Here is a 26615-nt window from a genome sequence, read left to right as displayed (position 1 = left end):
TATCATGTTTTACATTAAAGATCTGTACGAGGGTTAGACCGATATTCTCATTTGCTCACTTATTAAATGGCATCCGGTTTGAAGTAAACACTCCAGATTTCTTTTTTCTTTTTATTTTCATTAACATTTAATCAGCTACAGGAGTTGCAATCTAAATAACTGTATAAGCATGGGTTTCAGCAGAGATGTAAATGCTGTTTCACAACAACCAGAATAAAATCTTCTGAGGTCTTAAATACTTTTTGGAGGCTTTTATGCTGCTGAATGTTGGCTGTTAGTGATTCAGAAATGACAGTACTGACTTTTAAAAGCTGATATCGACTGAATCATGTTGCTTGTTCCTGCCAATCCACTTGTTATATTTCAGAATGTCCAAAAAAAATGAAAAGAAAAGGTGACATGTTGACAGAAATTGTACTCATTAGCAGAACGAGAGGCATGAGCAGCATGCCGAATGACAAATACAATTAGATTTAAACAATCTTTAGTTCTGCCTGCTGAATTTGTGTTGAGATTTAATTAAAACAAACTATCTCAGCTCTTCAAGTGTAAAATATATGTTATAGTTTTTGAACAAACTATTGATGTTGCCTTGTATCTCCTACAAAAATAAAAAGAATTTGTAAAGATGATTTAAATAAATTCAAACACTGATCAAATTTGCTCTTTTTAACCTCTAAATTTACAATATTTTTATTTTATAGATTTTTTTCAGAAGAGTTAAATAATACATTTTGAATCAGGGTGATATTTATCATACACCAACCATGTAAATGGTCCATGTAAAAAAAACCAAACACACACACACACACATTTTTTAAAAATTCTTAAACAATTTAAACTACATTATAATGATGTTTTTATTAGACATTTTTCTAGCTTTTTTTTTTTTTTTTTAAAAAACTAAAAACTTAAATGAAAAACAAAAACAATGAAATGACCTGGAAAAACTGCTTATAAATTTTAAGAATTCTGTAAATTAATATAAAACATTCAATTATAATAGTTATAAATATATTGTTCTCTGGACATTTTTCTCTGAGACCCTTCTTGCCAAGTTGCTCTTCGCCTTTTTCCGCATGTTTTTGAAAGAAATAAAACAAATTTACAGGGTTCAAGGTATTAAAGATTTGTAAAAGGCATCCAAATGCAGCACAAGAAAAGTGATGTCCATCCAGCTTTCAAAGGGTTAATGTCACACTTCAGGGCTATTCACGTAGTAGCTGCAATCCGACATAGCACGTGTCTACCTGTAGGAGGCAGCAGTCACACTCGGAGCTGTGCACGCGCTGCTGCATCTTCCCACGAAGAAGAAGGCACTCGGACGATAGAGGGTGGGGAAAAAAAGCCAGAGGAAGAAGTAGGACTGTTTACAACATAATGGAGCCAAAATGGTCAAATATCGTCTGCAAGCGTGTTTTATTGACTGGATTTACGCTATGTATTGTATTAGGTGAGTATTGTAGCCCAAATTGGGCTGAAGTCGAATATGTAAATGTTTGATTTTGAGGTCATTATTTAAGGTGGGATATCAGGTTAGCCTGCTAGCGATGTTGTATCGCATCTCATGTACGGGAGACACCTAGTTAACAACACCCATGTCCACGACTCACAGTCCTGCTAATAAATATACCTTTGTTAGCCCCTCGTAGCTAGAGAGGAGCTTTAACACGACCGTAAACATTTATTTTGGGAGTATTTGCTAGACCCATCTTTGTACACACGTCGACTTAACATTATAGATAATTTGTCAAGAAATAGTTAAATTGACTAAAAAGTGAATAGGATTTGGTACAGATTGGTGGCTACCGCCCTTTGTAGTTAACGTTCTAATGGGGCAAAACGCGAAAGTAACGTTAAATTAGGAGGCTAACACGGCAATATTTAGCTAAAATAGGGGTTTCTAGGTGTGTTTCATGTATGCCGACATGAAGAGCGACCTCTAATACTACATTTAGTGTTTAAAGGTGTAAGCTATCATGGGGTATTTTGGGCGATAAACAAAGCCACATGAAAGTACCAGGTTGTAAATAACGGTGTCGTTAGGTGTGAGTCTGCAGTAGCTACGTGTCGTCCGGGGAATAATGGTTTACTAAGCTAACCAGAGAACCACTGACATCATTTACAGTGATTTGCCGCATATTTTACCGTTGTTAATAGCATCAACTAACATTTATTGCATTTAATTAACACACAGTGCCAACGCATCAGCTCAGTAGGCAGTCTTTACCTTGACTAGCTTAGCTTCCAAAAAACAAGATAACATCTCATTTCCTTGTTGGCTAACCTCTTCCTGACCCAGAGGCTACCATCACATACGTACGGTTATAATCAGTGCAATCAATGATGCAAGTAGTAGCGCAAATGTATGCATTTTGTTTAGAGTTCAATTTTACTCCAAATATTGGGACAGTCAGCACAATTATGGTTTGCCACCTCTTGAGTCTTTTAACTGCGGTGTTACAGCTGCTACAACCAATTAGTTATTGCCAATGGCTGGCTGTCCAAACAGCTGCAAACTCTCAGCTCAAACATTAATAATTAATATTTTTTACCCCTAAAATCACCCAGATACAGCAAATGTAGCTCTAGACTGATAAATATTCTAGTAATGTATGAAGGATGTGCATATAAAAGGATTTTCCCCATTTCTTTAACAAGACATTTACAAATAAACACACATTTTCTAGTCTTATTCATCAAATTGTTTCTGTCACAGCTTCATCCAACAGATATAAAAACCAGAAAAAAACAAAATAAAAATAACAAGAAAATTCAAAAAAATAATTAAAAAAACAAAACAAATAAAACAAAAAACCCAGAGCTGTGTCAAATTAATTTAAACATATCCAGCCATAAAAACAAATGAAGGGCTTCTTGTCTTTAACAAGTTTCAGTGACTTATCTTAGTTTTTTAACCCATTCTTCCATTGGTTCAGACAGAGTTTAGTGTTAAAGTAGATGTATTTATATATGAAAAACTTCCTCAATAACAAAACAATATTGAGAGCAAAGTCCACATTGCTGTTTTTAACACAAACACCAAATTTGACTATTTTTCTTCACTGTCAAGGGTGAAAACTCTAATTCATAATAGAAACACACGTTCCAAAGTCTCACACATTTTTCAATGTTTCTGATTGATACAGAATATGGTAATGTAGGAGGGCTGTGTATGGAATAGGATTTCCTTCCTTTCTTTATTGATAACTGTACAAATACAGAAAAAAATGCACATTTTCTAATGTTACTGAGCAAATATTTTCTGTTGCCTGCACTAATTCTCCACAGAAAAACACGTTCCTAAGTTTGACACATTTTCCAGCATAATGAAATAGGAATACGTTGATGCAGCAGATAAAAAAAAGCATTTCTTGATAGTACATTTCCTATTTAATACTGGACAGCTTGGATATTGGATATTGTAAACAGCAGCAGTTTTCATAAACACACTTCTCCAAAGCCACACTGATATAATTGAGCCATTCGAATCACTTAATGGATAGCAACGACCTAAAGTTTGCAGAAGTTCACTGGTGGCTTTGAATCTCAGACTATTAACAGCTGACTGGAGGAAATGCATGTTTAATGCTTCCTTCCGTTTTATATTGTGAAATTATCTCCAACTGATTGCTGACTGGCCAGTGTCAGAAATGTTTCTTCTGTTTTTAATGCACAGTATTCCCTGCTGGAGTCTGGGATCCCTGTCACTGCGCATTAGGCAGAATTTGGTCCAGTGAAGTGCAGAAGACAGGAACTATCTGTGCTCCGGTTTGATTTACATCAAGTCTTTTTGATCCTGTTACTGCAGGCGAAGATGCAAGTCATAGTCAATCTTAGTTTGCCAAGATAGTGACTTGGTTTTTCAAAGACGTTTACACTTGTGACATAGTTCCTGCAGATCCGTAAAAAGACTGAAAAGGAATTGAATTCAGTTCTCTAAAAACAAGGCCATAATTGTTATTGAAATGTCTTAAAGTAGTCTTTCAAAAGTCTTGAAAATGCTCAGACACTAGAGATAGGATTTCATGATCCTTTTTTTCCAACCTTGCATCATAAAATTTCCAAATAATTTGTCACACCCAGTTAAAAAAACAAAACAAAAAACATGTCATGGCTAAAACCAGCACAAGGCAATTCAAATGAGGCTCAGTGTATTTTATTCAGAAGCTTTTTCCAGATCTTGCATGATGGAAATTAAGGCATCCCTGCATTTACAGGCATTATGAAATCCCACATGCAAAGTGAAAAACTATTAATTAACAAAAGACAAATTATGAATTAACAAAGAATTCAAATCTCCACAAAAGTGTCCCCAAGCTCAGGTTGTTGATGTCAGCTCATGGTTTTTGTTAAAATGGTCTTAAATTCAGTTCCTATTTGCATTTAAAAACGATCTTAAATCTAACTTGCCTTAACCTGAAGGAAAACCCAAACTTTCCCCATTTAGAGCTTTGCAGGTTATTAATCATTAAACTGTGCAGTCACCACTTAACATTCATTAACCGCCTTCTTTAAGAGTTTTCTTTCTGTCGTCTGTACTCAGTATGTGTTGTACTTTTTTTCTGACAAACTTGTCAAGATTATTTGCATTTTTCAGGATTGCACAGAGCCTCTCAGGTGTCTTTTTTGAGAATTTGGGTGTACAAAAAAAGAGATTTCATATTACAACAATTTAAGGGATGTTAAAGATAACACATTGTTTTGTTTTTCATCCAAATAATTCAAAAATATTTACGTCTCCCAGTCTAAAAACAAACTAAAGCCGTATTAAACTGAATCTGGTCTGACCTCCTCTGTGTGTTTTCCACTTCACAGTGATATGAATCCATTTGGCACACAGCTGGCTGGCAAAGCGCAAACAAAAACCAAAACAACATTTGCAATGAGAAAGTTTGAAAGCGAAAGGGCAAGGAAAGATGCAGGAAGGAATTAACGCAATAAATTAAACATTATTAATCTCTAGAATAATAAAGCAACTTGCTCTGCATCACAGCTGCTGAGCTACAGCGACCTCTAACCTCAGTTATTACTAATACAATAACGTTAATGCTTTTATTGATTAAAACATTTGAGGGGGGACCTAGTCAAGGGCACATAATAGTCATTCACACATATGAATTATTAATGTCCTTGATACTTACTGGACACCACAAGTAAGCTGAGGATTCAGATCTTTATTGATTATTCCGTCAATTGATCAACAGTTTTGATAATTAAGTCCTGTGTGTAGGATTTAGGTGGATATATATATGCAGAGATGGAATATATGTTTGTTTTTTGTGTTTGTGTATGTGTATAATCAAATATTATCATAATTTTTTACACAGTTTTTGGGTTTTTTTGCTAATATTCAGGTAATCTACTTTTGGGTCATTTCTTCTTAAGTTGCTTATTGCCATTTTTCTCATGTCTTTAAAAGACATCAATTAAATTTGCCCAAGAGTTAAGCCAAAAGTTTAAACAGTTTTATTTTTGTCCTAGTTCCAAATTTGAGTATTTGCTGTTTTTATTGCTGCAAAGGGACTGTACATAAACACGGGCAGAGGAAGAAACGTATAATGCACGAAAGAGATGAAAAAGTACTCTGTAACAGGGATGTAGTATTTCTGCTGTTTACCCTGTGATTATTGTGATTTCTAGTGTTGTAAATTCGAGCCTGTGAGTTTTACAGACAGTGTTTTGATTTCTGTGGAGCCTTTAAAGTCTTTTATCTTTTTCTCAAACTGGACTTCCTGGACTGTGTTTCATTGTCTCACTCGTCCTGAAACAACACAACACAACACATCCCCTCTAATACTTCGAGGCCGTGTTTACGCTTATTGTGTTCTGTTATAACATATTCCCCACTGTTTTTCCCCATGGTGCATTCAGCAGCTCAACTAATTCATTGATTTCTGTTTTCATCCCCGTGTTTATCGACAGTCACAAAACCATCGTCGGCAATCGACATACACGCCGACCCTGAAGTGATGATGCAGAACGGCACCACGGGAACTCTTCGTTGCACCTTTAAGTCCAGTGAAGTGGTCAGCAGCTCCACCTCGGTGACCTGGAGTTTTCAGTCAAGTCAGCCCGACAATCAGTTCTCCAAAGCTCCATACGTGGTGAGTCCTCATTGGTTGTGTCCGCTGCAGGGACGAGTTCCCACAGCTCCAGGATGTTTTCCTGCGATTGTTTTATCTGTACAGACACATGAGGAGCTGCCCCTCCGAATAAATGCTCACTGTGATGGCATGGTTTCAATTTACAGCAGGCTGCTGTTTAATTTTCCCTTCAATCTCAGTGCCAGGCATTTATTTTTACTGTTTATTTTATTTTTTTATTCCTACTCCTGCTTCCACCTTTTGCCACCAAAGCTCTGTTTGTTTTCTATCTTGTATCTAAATCTTGCATGAGCGCCATTATTCAATCTCATGGTGTGTTTTCCACAAAAAACACAAAGCTCTACTGCAAACACTGTAAAGACGAGCTACGGGATTTATTTCCACACAGTGTTTTTTAAAGCACGTAAACTGGTTTGTTACTGGCAAAATGACTCACGAAGCCAGTGATTACCACAGATGTAATCTTCAAACAATCAAGATTTACTGTCAAGAGCTAAAACTGTCTTCATCAGCTTCAGTGAGCATGATTAATTGCTCACACGATTGTGATTCTATCAGTGTAAACTAATCTGAGGCGCTTAAGTGCCCGAAAACAGGAGTACACGTACGATGTTTGATATATCAAAAACAGGAGGTTTATGTTTAAAGAAGTATTTCACTGCTGGAAAGATTGTCTTTTCATAAATCAGGGCTTTCTGTGATGGAGAAAAAGGCCTGCAGCGTTCACTTTTGCTCATGAGGTAGAAAACCTAAAACTAAACTGGAATGGACTGTGCAGCACCAAACCAATAAATGCTACCAGTGGTGGGTGATGTAATGCGAGCATTTCTCCACAGCAAACAGTGTATATAATATGGTGTCTGGCAGGTAACAGACAAGCTTAACCCTTTAAAACCTGAGAAAACGGATTTCTTTAGAAACACAGGAAAAAGGCAATAAGCAATGAAAGGAGAAATGACCCAAAGTTGTCAAAAATTATAACTAAGTATACGAAAATTACCTAAACATTTGTAATAAATAAATAAATGAAATCAAAATAAAAAAAAAATTTAATTAATTAATTAAATTAAAAGAATGAAAAAATGAATTATTATTTTAAAAAGATATTAATTAAAAAAATATTTTTTATAAATCTCTAAAAAATTCTGCAACCCAATTTTATATCTGTAATTATGATAACTGCAAATATTGTTTTTCCCTACCTTTGTTTTTTTTTTTTACCTTTTTTGTGTAGGAAAAAAATAGCAGATTTCTTACATTTCCCAAAAACATTTCTTACTAAGTTTCTCATTGCCTTTTCCCAATGTCTTCAAAAGAAATAAAACTAAATTCCTTGTTGTTCGCAGGTTTAAATGTTTGTGAAAGGCGTCTGAAAGCAGCACAATAAAAAGTGACGTCGATCCAGGCTTCAAAGAGTTAAATTACAGTCAATGGCTAAAGTGTGGTTTCAGACATAATTGAGGCGAGCTTTCATCATAGTCCATCAGCTGGAGACGAGCAAACATGCATCATCACATCGTTTGAGTCCTTTATACTTTCTAAACCTGCGATATTCATTCAGCTCAATTCAAAGAACTTTACTTCGTTCTCGGGATCATTGTGTCGATGGCGTCGTGACGCGGAGCATACACAGATCAGAGTCAGACACAAGCGTTTACATGGCAGAATAGCTCGACTTCAACACGTTTTAGTCTTATTTCAGTTAGAATAACACGTTAACACGTGTTAGAAGTCCGGTTTTAGTCAGACTAACATAATAATTCAGCTTTTTCAAACACGTATACAAGTCGGCAAACTATCCTTTTAACTGAGCTTCAGATCACGTTTAAGGACGTTTTTATTGTGTCATACTTGGAACAAAATGCAAACAGTTTATCCTGGAAAGCAAATTCTGCTGCATTGAATGGAGAGACTTTGTGGTGCAGATCATGTCGATGTCCACAATACCTTTTTGTTTACAGAGCAGTCGGGCTGGGCGGGGGCCTCCTGCCTGTCTGCTGTGATCACCTGCAAACATAATGACATCGACGTAGGGTTTGAAATAGCAGAGAAATCATGCCAGAACAGACACATGAACACAAAACTTGGAGTAAGTCCGCACGAAGCCGGTCCAATTTGTAAATGCTGTCATCCTAAATCCCAAAATGGTCTGTGTATGTAAATCTTAAAATGCCACCTTGGTATTTCAGTTTCTAGGAGCTTTTGTCCGACAATTATGAAGTAATTATTTTATCGCCACAGTGCAGCAGTTTGGGAATGAATGCTTGTTAACAAAAAGTGTTTAAGAGAACAATGATATTGTGAATTTGGAAGTTATGTGCAACTTGCAGCTGAGATGAGAAGGAGGGGAGGTGGCTCAGTATTTAGATACGTCCGTCATCCGCTCCGGAAAAAACAACATATTTAATTATTTTTGCTAGATTTACTTGCCGTATGTAGCGTTTCCTTGCTCCGGGCATTCAGGTGATCCTTTTATTGAGTCCTGCTTTTCTGTGTTGCTGTGACTCTGCTGTATCTGCGAGAGAGATTATTTTTTTTGTCGTCTTCTGCGACATTAGCTCTGGTTAATGTCAATGTGTTTTGAGTTTTAGAGACGAGGAACGAAGAAGCAGGAAATAACTCAAAGTTCATAGATGTTTTCCATGATGTGATCTTATTATTAAGAACTGTCTTTGCTCATAAACGGCTGTATGTTGTCGTGTCGTGCAGATGTCGGCCGTATTGACATCAGTTTCAAGGTCCTCGTACTGCGTGTGTTGTCACACTGTCAGAACTCAACAGAGCATGTTAATGTTATTAGTAACACCTGTGATTTTCCTACTCTGACAAGTCAAAATGTCTCCTGTGACGTAGGCCTGTTAACCGAGAACCTGCTTGCTTTGACTCTAAGGCCCTGTCCTCATGCATGTGGATATTTTTTAAAAAAGATGTATGTTTTTTTTTATGCTTGCTGGCGTTAATCGTCTTTGCACACACCCCTTGCTCTATTTTACATGTCCATACAGAGAGGCAGTTATCTACGTTTTGAAAAATCTGCACCTTAGAAGGCATATTTGAAAATCTGGTTTACATGAAAACAGAAAGCCAAAGGAGGCAAATATCAGGTTTCAAAAAATGAAATCTGGAAATGGGGAGACAGGGCCTAATTTTGTGACCTGCTGAGAGAATATTTGAATTGTTCTGTGCAAATCTTAACAGGCCAGTGAGCCTAAGGGGGGCTTTCTCCCCCACCATGTTTAGTTTGGTTCAAACAAACTCAGCTTAATCTGTGCAGGTTAAGATTCGTTTGGGCTGGTGTGAAAGCTTCCAAAAGGATCTTGGTGCAGATCATTTGTGGTGTGGAAGGAAAACGAACCAACCTCAGGATTTTATGAGAGCAGATGCTGATTTCAACAGCTAAACCAATAATAAATCCACGGGCTGATCGTAAAATCTGACCGCAATCTCATAATTGATTGTGATGAACGTCAGCGCCTCCATTACGGGCACGAACATCAGCGCAGTGGCAGCGCACTCATTATTTTAGTCAGTAATCCAGTCAGTTGCCTTTGCTGAGTTTTTCAAAACTTAAGCTTATTAAATATCTTTGGACTTCGGATTAGATATTTTGTACAATTAAAAAAAAAAGCTATATGAATGCATTCATTTGGGCTGTGGGAAATTACAAGAGCCTTTTTTGTATTTTTTGACAGTTTATAGACTAAACTAGAGATGAAATGTTAACCAGTTTCAAACTGTGATATAATTCCCAGCAGTTAGTGTTACCATTTCAGATATGAAAAACTCAGTAAATACTGTCCAGCATCAAAGTTAGCAACAGTATTCAAACGCAGGCTCAGCATGCAACGTGGGTTCGTTTTGCTATTTCACTGAGTGGGTGTGCAGCAGGCACCCAGTGATGCTACTGGTCCCTTGTTTTTGTCACTTTAGTTAACTTTTCAAAGGCAGGCTGTCCTGACAGTTTATGCACATTTGATATGGTTTTCACATGTTTACGTAAGGTGTTGATTATGTCGTTATTTTCATGGAAACAAAAAGTGCTGCTAATTTTATTTTTGGTTCCTGATATAAAACTTAAAATGATAAAATGGTGGATTTATTTCAGCGTGTGTGTCAATACTTTTTGGAGACATTCAGCACACTCGAACAATACCTGATAACACTGATTACCAGGGTAATTTTGGTCACTTCATCTCCAGACTAAACCATTAGTCAATAAATCTGGAAAAACAAATTGTACTGCACTGTACAACGGAGAAATTCTCCTGTGTGGATCACCTCACTTCAATTTCAGTCTTCCCAGTTCAACCTTCCTTTTTACAGTATCATATCTATAATTTAATATTATCGATCATTTATTGCTTTTCTATCAGAACCTTTGTGCTTGGTTCAAGTAGCTTATAAAAATTAGTCAAATGCAGAAGGCCTCAGCTGTCGTCTGTTAGAGACATAATTAATCAACATTTAGGAGAATAAAAGTATCGAATAAGAGTCTGTGTCTTCAGATATCCAAAATCAACCCTTTGAAACATGGAGCCACATCACTTTTCTTGTGCTGTGTTCAGATGCCATAACCCTTATTTAACCCTATGAAACCTGGGGAAATTGGTGCAATTTCTATTCAAAACATGGGGGAAAAGGCAATGAGCAACTTGGTAAGAAATAATCCACAAACTGCAAGAAATTAGTAGATTTATTTAAAAAAAAAAATTTAAAAGCTGAGGAAAATGTCTAGGAAAAAAAGGAAGAAAAACTATGGAAAAAATATACATAAAATATCATAATTACCTATTTAAAATTATGTTACATAATTATTGTAATATTTTAAAGCTTTTTTCCTAGTCTTATTTGCATTTTTTTTTTGCCTTTTTTAAACTTTCGAATTCATTTCCTTTTTTGTTTGTTTGTTTGTTTGTTTGTTTTATTAATAAATTAATTTTTTCCCTAATTTTCAGGTAATTTTGTTGTGCTTTTTTACTAATTTCTAACAACTTTTTGAGATATTTCTACTTTAGTTGCTCGTTGCCATCTTCCCGTGTTTATGAAAGACATCAAGCCAATTTGTTCAGGTTAAAAAGGTTGAGGAACTGGGATCGGTACATGTTTATTTACAAAAAAAGCATCAAATTCTCACATTTATATAGCTTAAATTGGTTTATTTATCAATATAGCTGTCAGTTAATGTTCTGTCAGTTGATTAATTGAGTAATTGTTGCAGCTTACTTAGTATTTTACGTACTGATTTTCCATCCCCTTTTTGTAGATTTTCTACTTTTCCAATGGAAAAGGATTCCCAGGACAAGATGAGTTCAAAGACAGAGTGCAGTTTATTGGAGACATAAACAAGAGGGATGTTTCGATACAGCTGAGTCCGGCTCAGTTCAGCGACAACGGGACCTTCTTCTGTGACGTGAAGAACCCGCCAGACGTAACAGGAACACCAGCTCGAACGGAGCTCAGGGTCGTTCTGAGAGGTAAATAACTTATTTTTCAGATTCAATGAATGTTAATTAGAATATGTTTATTGTGAAGGATTTATTTCTAAGACGAGAATAAGCCTCAGTTTGAGGCAGGAATGCTTTAAGATTGTGATTGCACAAGATGCTTTTTGAATGTACCTGCTCCTTATTGTGGTATGAGCGGGCGTGCGGCCTTGGCCTTTTACTTGTCTGTTGTGTTTACCCACTCATAACTCTCTGCACACTCACGCTGATTGGATGGTGTGTGAAAACACTGTCTGAACCTGCACTCTGCTTTACCGTGCCAAATCTGTCATGTTTCCAGGCAAAGAGGGGGCCTTTTTCCCCTGAATGTGACTTTTCAGTTATAAGAAAGCAGCCATTTTAAACATAGCTGGTTGTTTGCACCCCCTACAATGATTAAATCCTTGATTAAGTTATGGTTTATCTTAAAATACTGCTGCACCAAGCTTAAAATCTAGATTTAAGCCATATGGGATTACCTTTAAACTCTTTAAATCTCACTTTAGTCGTCTTCAAACCTAGATTATCAGGCGTGTAAAACCAAACCCAAAAGTTAAATGTGAAAGTTTAAAAAACCCCCGACAAAAAAAGTGGGTATTTTGGGTTGTGACGCTCAACTTTGCCATGATGAGCAATGCATACCCGGCATGAGTGACTTTCCTTCGAACCGGAAAGGCGCTGTGTGCCCTGGTTGCCGTGGTGTCGGAGGTGTGCTTGTAAAACCGGTTACCTGCATGCAACTCATCATATAATCATTGCTTTGCTGCTGTGTTTTCTTGTGCCATTCCTGCGTGCAATTATTAAAACTGGTCCAATGCCAAAAAGGGTGGCTGTGCCTGTTGCAATAGTTACGTTATTGATTGACCGTAAGATAGATGGACATGGCCTCGACTGTTTTGCTGACCTACACACTCCTCGTGTCAGGCATGTTTGTTTCCATAACAATATCACCAACTTGTTTGTCAAGATGATGCCAGAATAAACAACAAGGTTTTCCCCGAACATTTTAAAGCTTGGGCGTAGCTATTATTGCTGTAATCATGTTTAAGATTTTTTTTTTTTATCATATAAAAAATTAAGTTGATATTATCGTGAATGATATGATATGGCACACCCCTGTTCACCTTAACTTATTGAAACAACATAAATAAACATTTTGTGTATTGTTGCTTTAGAAAAATGTAGCCTGTTTCATAATGAAAACGTCCTTTCTTGAAAATGTTTTAAGTCTGTTTTTATTTTTTATTATTTTTTCATTTTTTGGCACACAATTGTCCGGAAAAAAGAAAAGAAAAAAAGGTGGGCAACCGGCCTCATGACCTGAGAAATTTATTGCTGTAAACAAGGAGAGAGAGACAACACACATGCGTTGATTTGGGTTTAACAGATTTTGCGGGGCCCGTTCACTGGATCTTTTTGGGGGCCCAGACAATTCTGTAAACAGGTGTGATACTTCATCTTTAGCCGAATCTAAAGGCTGCATTAATTTATAACTTCAAACAAACACCTGTGTCACCTGCTATTAAAAAATAATCCACAACTCCCTGTCAGTCAGAATTGAGTTTTTTTTTGTTGTCCTGTTAAAACTTGGATTTATCTTCAATTGATTCTTGTTGCTGAAGTTCTCACAGTAGATTTATGGAGCTTCGTGTTCGAGATCTGGTGCAACCTGACAAAAAACGCTGTTCCAACAGGTGCATTCCTGTAATTTGTTTTGCAGTTACATAAAGCCCACATGTGCATGTGATGGCTTGTTATCTTTTGGCTCAGCAGTTGTTGCCCCGCCCTCCAGGTGGGAGTTCTCTGTCTAGTATTCATGTAGGTGAGCAATACAGAGGAATTTTTTTTTAATTTAGTTCCCAGGAAGAATTGCAGAAGTATTTTTCCTAAACACACTGGTCTTTTGTTACGGCTGGATGGCCACATAACGGTGACACTCCCAGATTTCAACATGATCATGTTTCATGTTTAATAGAAACACAACTGCTGAGACGAGCTGAGAAAACCAATTGAACGTGCTGATGTGGGACTTTCACACACCACATCTCATTCATGAAATGTTTGCAGGATGTTTTTGTGTGTAAACTGCAGCAGGAAATTTCCATGTATTCAAATGTTCATTGATATGTTAGTAGCTCCAGTCTTTTCATAGAGACTAAAAAAATCTACACCTGCCTCTGACCACTCATAGTGCTTATGTAAATAACGAATGTAGATAATTATGGCTTATTGTTTTTAAAAATAAAAATTTGAATTTGTATCATGCTCTCTTATGTTCATAATGCGCAGATGCTTTTGAAACGTTTGAGTTTAACACGACAAAAGAGTAGAAATGTAAGACATTTAGCTAAATTAGTTGGCAATCAGCGGATTTAGTGAAAAGATCAGTGACGGCTGTGTAACATAACACATACATCACCACTGAGACCCACTGTCTTATTTACAACATTTAAACTGCAAAAATATGTTTTGAAAGACATTTTTAAAAGTTTGAGTTTTTAATATTTCCAGTGATGCACAATGGCAATCATACATTTTCAAGTGAGTTGGGGTGAACATACTTCACATGTATGTAGACTATAGACCGTATTATGTGTATTTTATTGGGATGCGTTGAAATTCTGGTTCAATATCAATGTTTATAATATCAATTTGGCATCAGAAAAATTGTAATTTGGCATCAACCAAAGTTTAAGGACACTTTAAAGGGTGCTAAACAAGGCTGGCCTCTAGCTCACCTGGTAGAGTTTGCAGGCCTTTTGCCGAATGTCATCCCCCCTCCCCCATCTCTCTCCCACCTTTCCTGTGTATCTATAGCTGTCTTATCAATAAGGGTAAAAAGCGCCCCCAAAAAAAAACTCTATTTAAAAAAGGTGCTCAACAAATACAAAAAAAGTCTGCACAGATCGACCAGAGTGAACATAGACTCCAGAGGGTTGCGAACACAGTTGGAAATGTGCACTTTCTATTTTTAAAACCAACCACGTGTCGTCTCTGTTGTGTTTGTCCAGAATCTCTTCCTCAGAGCAACACCGCCGTCATAGTCGGAGCAGTTTGTGGTGCTTTACTTCTGCTCGTGCTCATCGCTGTAGCTGCCTGCGTTGTCATGAGAGTGCTTCACAACCGCCATGAATATGAAGGGTAAGTGTGCTGTCCTTTTATAACTGTTGGCAAATACTTTACGTTAATTGTAATACAGAAAATACCTGTAATGTTTTGCATTATAGTGTTATGAACAATTCATTAAACGGTAAATGCTGCTTATAAATCGGGGAGTTCATGTAAAATGTTATATATAGAATGTCAACGTACGTTTTTATAGTCTGTTCTTTTATTTTGATATTTGTTCCACTGTAAAGTTGGCATTTATTGTAGATAAGAAAAACAAAATATAGCAATACGCCAGAATTATATTAATCCTTTGAAACCTGAGCAAATTGGCACGGTTTTCTTCTTTTCTTTAAGAATATGGGAAACAGGCAACCTTATAAGCAATGACCCAGAAAATTAGCACATAAAAAGTAAAAATGAATGAATATATATATATGAATAAATAGTAATAATTAGTTTTCTGAGCATTTTCTGTCCTTTTTTTGGTTCATTTTCTAGTAATTTACCCCCTCTCCTCTCATTAATGTTATTTTACTTGTCACCTTTTACCAGTTTTTTTGCAGTTTGCAGGAAAAGTTGCTCATTGCCTTTATTTCCATGTTTTCAGAAGAAATCAAACCAATTTGCTTGGGTGTCAAAAGTTTTAAGTGGTAACGAAAAGGCGTCTGAACACAGCACAAGAAAACTTATATCAATCCAGGTTTCAAAGGGTTAACAGCTACCAAAGAGATTAAGATATTTATAAGGTTAAATTAAAATATTTTAAACTGCAGTTGCACTACTTGATCATTACCAACAACATGTGTGACATGGATAAAAAATAACACGCACTAACTAGTCTAATTTGTGGAATTAAATGTTTTGGTACATTTTCAACAATTTGACGAAACTAAATATGAAAAAGTTTTCTTTGTATTGGATGTTAAAATGTAAAGGTAAGTTTCTCAGATGGATTTCTTGTGTGTGTTTGGACTGGTTTCTTGAATGTTGGCATTTGTTATTTCCCCTAATCATCAGACTGTAACCCCTCGCTAACTCTCTCTGCATGGGAGCAGGGTTCCCTCTCTGTGTTATTAAAAAACTGTGTTTTGGGGCTTTTTTCGGATGATCTGATGTTGCTACTAATTATTAACAGCTAGACTTAGTTTCCTTCGTGTGTTCGAGGTAGTTTGACCTTTTCTACCTCGCATGCTGCAGCCGCACCGCTCTGTTCATCTCAGTGAGAGAACCATGTGTCGACCTATAAATGTGAGAAATGTCATAAATGTTGAAATTGACTTTAAGTCGTATTTTAAGGTAAGAAAAAGGCTTCTGGCTCGTGTTTGGCTGATGATGGTTTGAGCAGCGATGTTTGGCGGTTTCTGTTTTCACTGGTGCCAGTCACTTTCCTCCATCACTGTTTGTTAACACCATTAACCTCACAGCAACACGTGTTAACGTCATTGATTAACTTGTTGTGTCAGCCTGTCAGCATGTTGTCCGATCACTGTTCACCATCTTTTGTCACTAACACTCCAAACTAACCGCTGTCTTCTTTGTGCGTCTCTTCATCACCAGCTTTTCTCTTTTCTTACTTTTTTTTTTTTTAAGAAGCTTTTCTGGTAAACCAAAATTTTTCGAGATGTCATGATGTTTAAATGACAAAATGTAAACAGCTCATGGTAAAGCTCATGTGGCTGTAGCTGCCTCTCTTACTGTACAAACTGTTGCACGTTGTCTTTACTAGAGGTGCACTGATAACCTGATGGAAAAGTTGAATGGATGGACTGATGCAAGTATTGATCAAAATGCAAATCTGTTAATAGTTGAGCTGCAACAAAAGTATTTCATAGTTGATTAATCTGCAGCTTATTTTCTTGATTAATTGATTCTGTTTGTTCTGTAACAATATCATAAAATAGAGAAAAGTAACATATTTCCCAGTAGCCAAAGTGCAGTCTTCAAATAACTTTTTTTGTTTGTTTGACCAACTGCTTAAAACCCAACGATGGAGACTGATGCTTCTTTATCCTCATAAACAATCTTTGGCTGAGTACAGGCACCAGCTTGCAAAGAACACACAAACACGACGACAGCCAAGTTTAATTTTGGCTCTCCATCAACTTACAGCTCATTCAGATTACAGTTACAGTTAAGAAGGACTTGCTGGAAAATCACAGTTTTATATATATATATTTTCGTTAGATGTTAATCTGGTTGTTGTTTTCTCAATGAATTGTAAAAAAAATAAAATTTGAATGTTATAAGGAAGGAAGTTGACACCTTTTAAATAGATTTAAAACAGAAAGATTTCTAGATTTATTATCTCACATGAGAAGGAAAAGCTGTAAAATGCACACATGTGAATACCAAAAACGAGCTGTATTTTTGCTTGAAAATGACTGAATCAGTTATCAAAATAGTTGAGTAATTCATTTTCTGCTTATCGACTTATCTTTGCAGCTCTAGTGATAATGATAAAAAAATCCCCAGGGGGAAATTGTGGTTTGTTACCGTTGCTCTGACGCCAGCATAGAGAATTATACTAAGTACATTTAAGTACAAGCACAAGTATATAAAAATATACATGTAAAAATATAAATGAAGTAATAATAAACAACAAGCACAATATGTAAATATTTAAAAAAAATAAGTATGTATAATGTGCTGAGTATGTAAGTGTGCTAGCACTAGTATGTGAACATTTAAATTATAATATGGATACTGTGTTGAGTGTGTAAAGTGTGTAGCAGCCAAAAAAGATTGTTACATACAAAATTTTAAGTAGGTAGAAAAGAGTTAAATAAATATACCAGTCCACCTTATAAACCAAACAAAAGTAATAAAAATAAACTGAAAAATCTAGTATTATGCGAACAAACAAGCCTAGTTGTCAGACAAGAAGGACAGACAATGAAAATAAAAGAACCCAAATGATAATAAACAGAAGTTTTCGGGCCCATTTAACCTGGGAAACCAGTATGTACCGCAGTACATTTAAATATGTTCACACCAGGAAATAATTGACTGTCCTCCAGACTTTTTTTATTTTACCAAAGTGTTTAACATAAGGGTTTTTATCAAAATAGAGTTCTTGGAAACGCAGTCACGCATCAGCAGCAGTCAGATCCTAATCAGTGCCCCTCCAGTCTCCTCCCAGTCGCTGCTCTCTGCTGAACCACTGGGAGCTACAGTTTGCATTCGCTGTCTCATGTTCTCACCTCTCATTGTTTTATTTTTGTCTTGTGTCCCATTATTTGTGTGTCTCCATTTGACTGTGCACCAATGATTGCTCGACACCACGTAACCCTTAAATAGATGTACGTCCTTGGAAAGCGTGAGCTCTCAGGCTCCCAAACCACGAAAGAAGGTGGAGTCCAGCCTGGAGGGCTCCAGGGGTACCAGTCCCTCGGGTCCACTACAGGTAGGAGCTGGGGGACAGAAAAATCCACAGGCTGCCACCATTTTAACAGGGAAATGTTGCATTTATGTTATTTATCCAAACTGATTGGGACTGGGTCTTTATCCCCGTCCACTTTTTCAATGGTTTGTTCAGGATTTAATTCAGATCAGTCAAAAAAAACCTAAAAAGAGTCCTAAATATAAGTCCTATAAAAATAATTTAAGTTTATTAATGTCTTGTTTGACAAAAAAAAAATGCAACACAAAAGCAGAATTTGAGAACATGTGACTAGAACATTAAACAATCAGGAATAAGGAAAACAGTGACACATGAAAGAAATTTAGACAAATTGTGGAGTTTAAGAGCAAGACTTAAAAGATTAACATTTTGGGAATTAGCTTTCCTGTAAAGTATTAAGGCTTATTTATGGTTGTACGTCAGCTCTACACAGATACTTCGCAGTAGTCTATCCAAGTGGCCTATGCTTTTGTGAGCATTTATACTTGTGCATTGGAGTATTGTCTTATTCTAGACACGTTTTCCCCACAAATAGGTCATGCTAATGTTATTAGCATAAGCCTATATTTAAACTCATAACTTGCTGATAATAACTTGGGCTGCAAAAAGCGACTAAAACGATTAATTCAGTTGTCAGAATTGGTTCCCATTTATTTTCTGTAGATCAACTAATTAATCAATTAATCGTTTCTCTACTTTTTATATAATCAGCTGTGTGCATGAGAATCTGTTTTTGCCTTTTGGTTTTGTGGCTAATCACTAATTGCACGACTAGCGTCAAACTCTGAAAGTAACTTTTTTTCATTACATATAATGTAAATAATTTGCCATTAATAAGTTTTGCTGGAAAAATACAGAGAGACTTACAGGCTCTTGATGGACATTGAACCACATGTGTGAGTTTAAAAATAATAAAGTAGTGAATAAACAAAGGTCCTCAGCATATCGTCTATTTTAACAGGGATAAAAACATTATAATCCAGTCAGCACATGTATTATTTACTTTTGAAATAGCTTTGCTCTGCTGAAAGAAGCTTAAAATGATTAAAACTTCCATTTAATCAGGGTTCATCATACATTAATATATTTGTGGTGGCATCAGCATCCGTATCTGCTGCCACGTGTAGATTTTTCTACTGTCCGAGCAGTGCATCTGTCTCTTGTACATGCGGCAAAGTTTACTCTGGGCACAGACAGAGCATTAGAGTGCCAAACACAGTGAAAGTAAAAATTCATTTAGTTTTAGTGTTGTCAGTCGTTTTTTCCAACCTACTTTCGATGAAACGGACTGCGGGGTCTAACCTTTGAAACAGCAGCAGGAGGAAATTTGCTTTCACTCTAATCTGATCAATCCAACCACACAATGATCAAAAGAAAGTCTCGACTGTGATAATCAAACAATTTGTTCCACAGTTATCAACCCTGACTCAGCTCAACAGACTGCTGCTGTTGAAACATTAAGAAGTCATGAAAAGGTCGCCTGTGCTGCGTTCGTTGTGACACAGAATGATCATAAAGGGACACAGTGGAAAAAAAACAACTGATTGTAAATACATACAAAATAACATAGGTCTGTATTTATAAAAAATACTGTCTACAACATAAAAGTATGAAAGACCGTTCAGATTATTCCTCTCAGACAATCTGACTGCAGCTAATCAAGATTGGCAGCAGATTCAAAACTTTTGAACCGTAATGTAACAAAGTTCTTATCTTTCTTTCGCTTTGATTTATCTGGATATCATTGTGTCTTTTACTGACCGCTTTTCTCGCGTTTCTTTTTGCGTTGCAGGGCCCGGTGATATACGCCCAGTTGGATCACTCAGGCAGCAAAAACTCATTCCACAAGATGGAGCCAGTGGTCTACGCTGACATTCGTAAAAACTGAAGAGGAACTGGGGACCAAAAGCATTGATAAAAAAAACACAGTAAAGTATCAGACCTCTCTATCAGCTGCTCTTGGGAAGGGTGGGAATATCTCAACAGGGACAAAAATTGGTGCAAAATTTTATTTTATTTTTTTCATCTTTTGTCCTCTGAAAGCATGATGCTGTTAATATGATAATGTCGACATGTGCTTTTGTTGTTAAGACAAAAAAAAAGCAAAGAAACACTCTTAATGGACACTTCATCACTCCATCAGCCTTTAAATGGTTCTCAGTAAAAATATGAATGCCTTCATAGATATCATTCCACGTGTTAAGATGTTATATTTTAATGTTTGTAGCTTTGTGCCTACAGAAGGCCCTGCGGGCTGTTGCACCAGCTGAACACTAACCTTCATTTCACATTAAACCACCACTTCTTAAACCACTCATACATCCAAAATAAGTCGACACTAGTCTAAACATTATTACAGGAAATTAATAACGGTGGAGGAAAGTGAGAGATTAAAAAATAATCCTATCACATGTGAACTAGATGACATGATGCAACACGTGTGTTTGACTAACATTTATGAATCTCTTCTCTGGTAATCTGGGTGTTTTTTACTAAGTTAGTCATAAACTATACAAAAACAATAATAAAAGTCAAAGAGGTCATTACTATTTAATATTACTGTTACTACTCTAAAAGCTTCTGTTATTAACAATTCCCAGCTCCTGTAAATGCACCATAAAAACAAACTTGTGCATGACATACTCACGTCAATAAAAAAGGTATCTATCAGAAACAATGTGCATTCAGTTTAAATATGAAAGAGAAATATTCATCATTAGTTTTTCTTTACAACAGTACAGTGAACAGTGATGACAAAAGCTGGCCGGACACTGTACAGTTTATTGATTTTGTGTGTTGTGTTAACTCATCTTTTGTTTGAATCGGCTTTTCGTCACGGCCAAAACGCACAATTTCAGTGCTCACACTGTGCGGTTCAGTCATGATTCAGATAATGATACGCTCTCACACAGCGTAAACACAGACAGCCTGATCGATTTCCAATCATTTTGATTCAAACAAGGTGGCTACGTTCCCAACAGTGTTGATTTAAAAAGGGAAAGGCAGTGTTGTGTTTGTGCAATACTGCTAAAGAGAAAAAAAATGGACGAGCAAAAGCCTTAGAAAGGTCAGAATTAGTCTCCTTTACTTCAAAATAAAGTTTTGTTTCTATAGCAGCAGATTCTCTTTTAAGTCTGTCATAATCCACAACCTGGGCTGTACCGAACAGTTCAAAGCTTTCCTCATAATGTTGTTTTTTGTAAGTGTTTTGTTTGTTTTTGGATGTCGATTTATTCTTTTTAAAACTGGTATTTCTGCACAGTTGCAGGTAAAGATCAGGCTACACTAATATTAGTTTTATATTATTTGTAGAATAGTGGTGGCTGTGCATTATTGTTTCCGAGTAATCTGATATAAAACTTTTCCAGTAACTCCACAGCGTTGAAAAATCCAAAAGTTTATCGCAAAAAGGTTGCTGTAATATTTTCCAAAATTCACAACATGTTTTTGTCTAGCAAGATTTTTCTGAGTTAGAACAGTGACATTAAGTTTCGGCATCTAAAATAAAATTTTGTGCCATAAAACGAATCACTGGCAGGGGGGAAAAAATCCCAAGTGTTCCAAAAGTATTTCATTTTCATTTTCACTTTTTGCATTTTTTTTTTTAAATGTCTTTCTTTTTTCAGCTTCTGGACTGAAAGTTACCCAAGAGTAAAATAATAATAATGAATAAAAAAAAAAAAACAACTCAAAAGATTATTGTTGAAAAACATGCAATGCAAAAAATATCAAAATAAAAATGCATAAAAACATAAATACAAAAAAAATAAATTAACAAGAATCAACAAAACAACAAAATCATACAACAAACACTACAAATTACAACAAACATTATGAAAAGTGGATGCAGTGCAACATATTACTCATCATCTGCTACACCAGTGTTCGACCAAAGCTACTTAGAAGCCGCACTCTGATTTAATAGATAATGGGTAATGCAGGCGCCAAAATCTTAATCTGCAGTGTCCTTCCAGCGTCACACCCACCTCAGATTTTAAGTTTTATCTTAACACTATGTTGTAACTAACTTTTGCAGCGAATCCTGTTTCCGTCAAAGAAAAGCTTTACTCTTAAATGTCACTCCACACACAGCTGGTGCAACAGGCCGCTGCAGCCGCAGTTCATCTCCACCGTTGGGCAGTTCCATAGTGATCTTGTTTTGTCGGGCGAATAATGTAGAGTTAGCTTTTACATTTGCCTTCAGTAACTTTGCATGCAGTTAATAATGACATCTACAGACTAAATCTGGTACTTCTCAGATAGTTGTAAAGCAGAAGAAGACGTCTGACATTGTTTTACTGTGAATGCTTCAGTTTTCTGTAGAGTTCTGGCATGTTGTTGTGGTACCTTTAAAAGACACTGCCTCCCGTCTGATTTTTCACCTCAGTGGAACGAGCTCTTTAAGCACTTTTTGTGTCCTCGGATGCTCCGAGTGTCTGTTTTTCTTTTCTTTTCAAGTAGAACAAACAGGCAATGCAACCCAGGTAGAGCTTTTGTGTTCATGTTTTTCCACCTATTTGTCGGTGTGATTTAGAAAAATAAAACAAAGTTTAAAGATTTGCTTACCTGGGCTTTATTTCAGCTTAATTTAGAATAATTTTGAGAACAAAATGTTCAGCTGAGGTGAAATATCTCCTATGAAAACTGGGAGCTCTCATTTGTTGGACAAAACGAATGCTAAATACACTGTTTGCATGCAATTTACTAACATAACAATCATTATTATGAAAATATCCATCCTGTTTTCCATTTATGTATCGTGTAAAGCTCTTTTTTTCAAACTAATGGGCCAAATATCTAATATCACCGAGTAATATTTCTGTTTTCAGATGCTTTTAAGCTTTAAAATGCATTCCAAAATTGTATTTTTTATTTTGTTTGAAGCATTTAAAAAGCCAAATTTATGTTATGATTTTGTTTGTTAACGGCGTGGTTACCTATGAGAATGATATTTGTGTCGCAACCAGTCTAAATGCCTTCAGCTTCAGCTTGTGATTCCGAATGCAGTAAATTTCCATGTTGACCAGTATTTGTATATATTTCCCGCTCATGTAAGATATAGTGCTGTTTACTGTAACTCATTCCAGTGTGGTATGGCTGTGGATGTCTTTCCCGAGAAGGAAAGTAGTTTGCTGTAGAGGTCTAGAAAGTGGGTGGCATGCTTAATGTTTCTCTTTTGTTTAAAAGTCTTAATTATTTGTCAGCAAACACACCATTGTATACAGCGCCTGCAGGAAGTGTTGAGCCTGTCAGTTCAAAATGGCTTGAATTGAACTTTCTTTAGTCAGTAGCATACACAAAAAAAGCTAAATTAAAGGAGCTGTGTGTGACATTTAGAGCATATCTAAGATGGCGTTTCCATCCAAGGCTTTCAGTATGGTTCCTTTGGACCCAAAAGTGACACCTTTGAACAGGTGCCAGTTTCTTCACGTGTGGGCAGGGTTGTTGTCACTCGCTGCGCCGTCCAGCAGCATTCGCTGTATTTCCCTGTTCAGCGGTAATAGAGTAAAGTTTACACCTCGTTTACAGTCCACACAATGGGACTGCAGGTTGTAGTGAGTCTCTCTTGATTTGCTATTTATAGTAAATAGTAAATAGTGGATTTGTGCATTAAGTCTTTGTCAGGCAAGAGCAGGGGTTTAATGCTGCTGGAGCGCACCAAAAAAGTTTTTTTTTCTCCAGGATTTGAGTCTATGCAGCTCGCATAATTCTGTCGCAATTAATATATTTTTTTTAAACGCTTGAAGATCCACTCATCACTAAAAGTGTTCATCATCTAAGAGAGACAATAAAACCAGACAGAGTGGTCAGATTTAAGGTGTGCTGATGGATTCACGTAGTTATCTCTGAGTAACATTACAAGTGAACTTTCCACCTTAAAAGTTGCAGGCAGTCGGCTCAGTGAATACAACTATTTTTTTCTCTTTTTTTTTCTTTCTTCAGACGCTGCTGGAGGCTGCAAAACAGCCTTTCCTTTCATAGTTAGAGTTTACGGTTCTGTGTGCTTGGTACCACAAGCAGAGGTGTGGCGAGAAAAGGGGACGGCTCCAAAGGTACTAAAGGTACCATCCGCAGCTTTTCAAAATGGAAATGCAGAAAAAAAAAGCGTACTGTACTGAACCAACTGAAACGACCTGCTGGTGGAAACGCCTCAGAGTCTGGAGCCGGATTGTCTGCAAACGGTTCTCAAGATGGAGGTGGCTGAGCCGGCTGCTAGCAGCTAACGGTGCTAACTCAATAAACAGCGCTAACAACGGCAACAGTGTTGACAGCTAATATTGTTAACCTTTGGGGAACCAGAGAGTGGGCATTACACGTCTGCGTCGATTAGTTAGCCAATTGGACACACACACACCGGACTCACATGCTCTAACAGCACACACGGCCGGACCATCTACTACAACAACAAACACAGAAACTCGGTTTACAACACACGCAGAGCAAATACTGGTTTACAGCTTTATCACTGCTCTGAATGTCACATAATCGGGGTTCCCACGATCATGGAAAACCTGGAAAAGTCATGGAATTTTGAAAGATTTGGAAAAGTTTTGTTGTTTGTGAAATTGAAATTGTTATTGTAATCTTCCATGTAGTGCAACGTAACGGCTGAATTTATTATCTGTAGGTTGGCCATTGCGTCGAAGGACTTGTGATGTAAAGTAAAGCAAATTAACTCGAAGTATTTCCTGTTTGACACAAATGAAAAAACGTCCACTTTTCTTAGTTTATTAGTTAGACTAATACCGGCCAAGACTTCCCCTTTTTTTGACGTGTGTTTGTGACGTAGTGTGGCGGAGTTTGATATGGAAAGCAAGACTCTTGTGTGCGTTTGTGTTTGTGTGTAGAAAAGTGTTGTAACAAGGCTGACAAGTGCCACAGACACAGTGAAGAGCATGCTTTTCCAAAAAAGACATTTTCATCATGCGTCCTTGAAAAATCATGGAAAAGTTAAGAAATTTTGTCCATGACAGTGTCTGGGAATCCCGTACAATGCTCATTTAATTTCACATTTGTTGAGCTTTAATGCTGTTTGTTTCAATGCCACATTTTTATTTTGTACATTTTCATTATAAGAAATATTGATTATAGCTGCTTTAAACACATCAAAGTTGGAGAATATTATGCTCATGTTTATTTTAGTATGTTAGTGTGCTACGTAACAGCTGAGGCCGACAGGATTTCAGTCATTTGTTTAAGAGGAACTTTGGCTAAAAAGTCAAAATCCACCGAGTCATTAGGATTCATCCTTTAATCCTTTGTTGATCATGAATGTTTACTACCAAATATTACAACAACTAATCCACAATGCGGGAAACCTTTAAATTAATTAGAAATAATTGAGAGTAAGAGGCCAAATCAACCTGGACTGTGTTCTCCTGGTGTTTTCAGTTCTGCATTCAAACCAAAAATGAAATAAGTTGCTTATCCGTAATTATTTCAGGCAGAGTTGAGCTTTAACTTTTTTTTTTATATGGTCTTGTTTTGGGGTTTAATGCTTATTTACATTCATAGCTGCCTTCTGTCTGAAGAAAACCTTAATTCTGTCCATTTTGACTGGACTCGTGTGACACCACACAATGCAGGCGCTGTAGTCTTCCAGGTGTGTTTCATCTTCAGTGTTTTCTGTTTTCTGTTTGTTTGTTTCTTTTACCAGTTAGCATGTACTTTCTGTGTATTCACCAAATCCAAAACAACCTGTATGATACCGACAAACCTTTACTGCTGGTCGCTTTGCTCCTAATTGTGACTTGTTGCAGTGTTTAGTGCTGTTGTAGAAATTGTGATGTAAACTATAAATTATGAAAGATTTCCGATCTGACCAAGCTCGCAGCGTTTGGTGCGTTGGTGTCTTAAAGTTGAGTGGACGCAGGCCGCACTGTTCACTCCGCTCACGACGAGTCTTACAAGTGCGTGCTTAGTGTTTTTTCGATGGTAAATAGTTGTGTGTTATTTGAGAATTGTTTGGTATGTTATGTTGTAAAATCTGCACTATGTCTTGCAAATCAAAGACAACAAATTCCCTGTGATTTTTGTTTTTATTTTACGTTCATCTCGGAATGACCTTGGCCTCTGTTTAACGTCTTTAAAACTGGAATGTTGTACATTTAGTGCCTTTTACATTTCATCAGCTAACTTGAACATCTGCTCAAAATAGTAAAAAAAGATAAGATTCATTTATTTTCCTTTTATTGTATGTATTTTTTTATACACATAATATCGCCTCTGTATCCACTGTTCAAATTTTATATAAAACTTATTCCTGGCCAACTATATGTGTGTCTTGTTTTGATTTTTACACTCTCACCAAACTGAGAACTTTCTGTTTAATTCACAAGTTTTAAGCTATTAAATCATAATTAATGGTAAACTGAAGATGTGCGTGTTCAGTTTATAGTCTGCATTGTCTCTTAAACGTGTAAACACTTGGTAATTCTCTTCTACTGTTAACTTGTTCCAGTCTGCACAGGTAAGTGTGTTTTAAAACTTTAGTCTCAGGTTTGGGGATTTCGG

The 26615-nt window shown here is 36.5% G+C and overlaps 1 protein-coding gene across 1 annotated transcript; it reads left to right on the top strand.

The window, feature by feature from the left end:
* The first annotated feature begins 1295 nt into the window (after positions 1–1295).
* mpzl1l (myelin protein zero-like 1 like) lies at positions 1296–26375 on the top strand. The gene is made up of 6 exons (XM_042499448.2): positions 1296–1453; positions 5926–6107; positions 11371–11581; positions 14602–14731; positions 17999–18104; positions 19894–26375. The coding sequence occupies exons 1-6, from the start codon at positions 1381–1383 to the stop codon at positions 19987–19989; spliced, it is 798 nt and encodes a 265-aa protein (XP_042355382.1). The 5' UTR covers positions 1296–1380; the 3' UTR covers positions 19990–26375.
* The last annotated feature ends 240 nt before the right edge of the window (positions 26376–26615 follow it).

This window comes from Plectropomus leopardus, chromosome 15 (genome assembly GCF_026936395.1).
Source record: "Plectropomus leopardus strain MGB_pleo_1.0 chromosome 15, ASM2693639v1, whole genome shotgun sequence".
Lineage (NCBI taxonomy): Eukaryota > Metazoa > Chordata > Actinopteri > Perciformes > Serranidae > Plectropomus > Plectropomus leopardus.
Note: the sequence above shows the minus strand (reverse complement) of the source record. Positions and strands in the feature narration are given on the sequence as shown.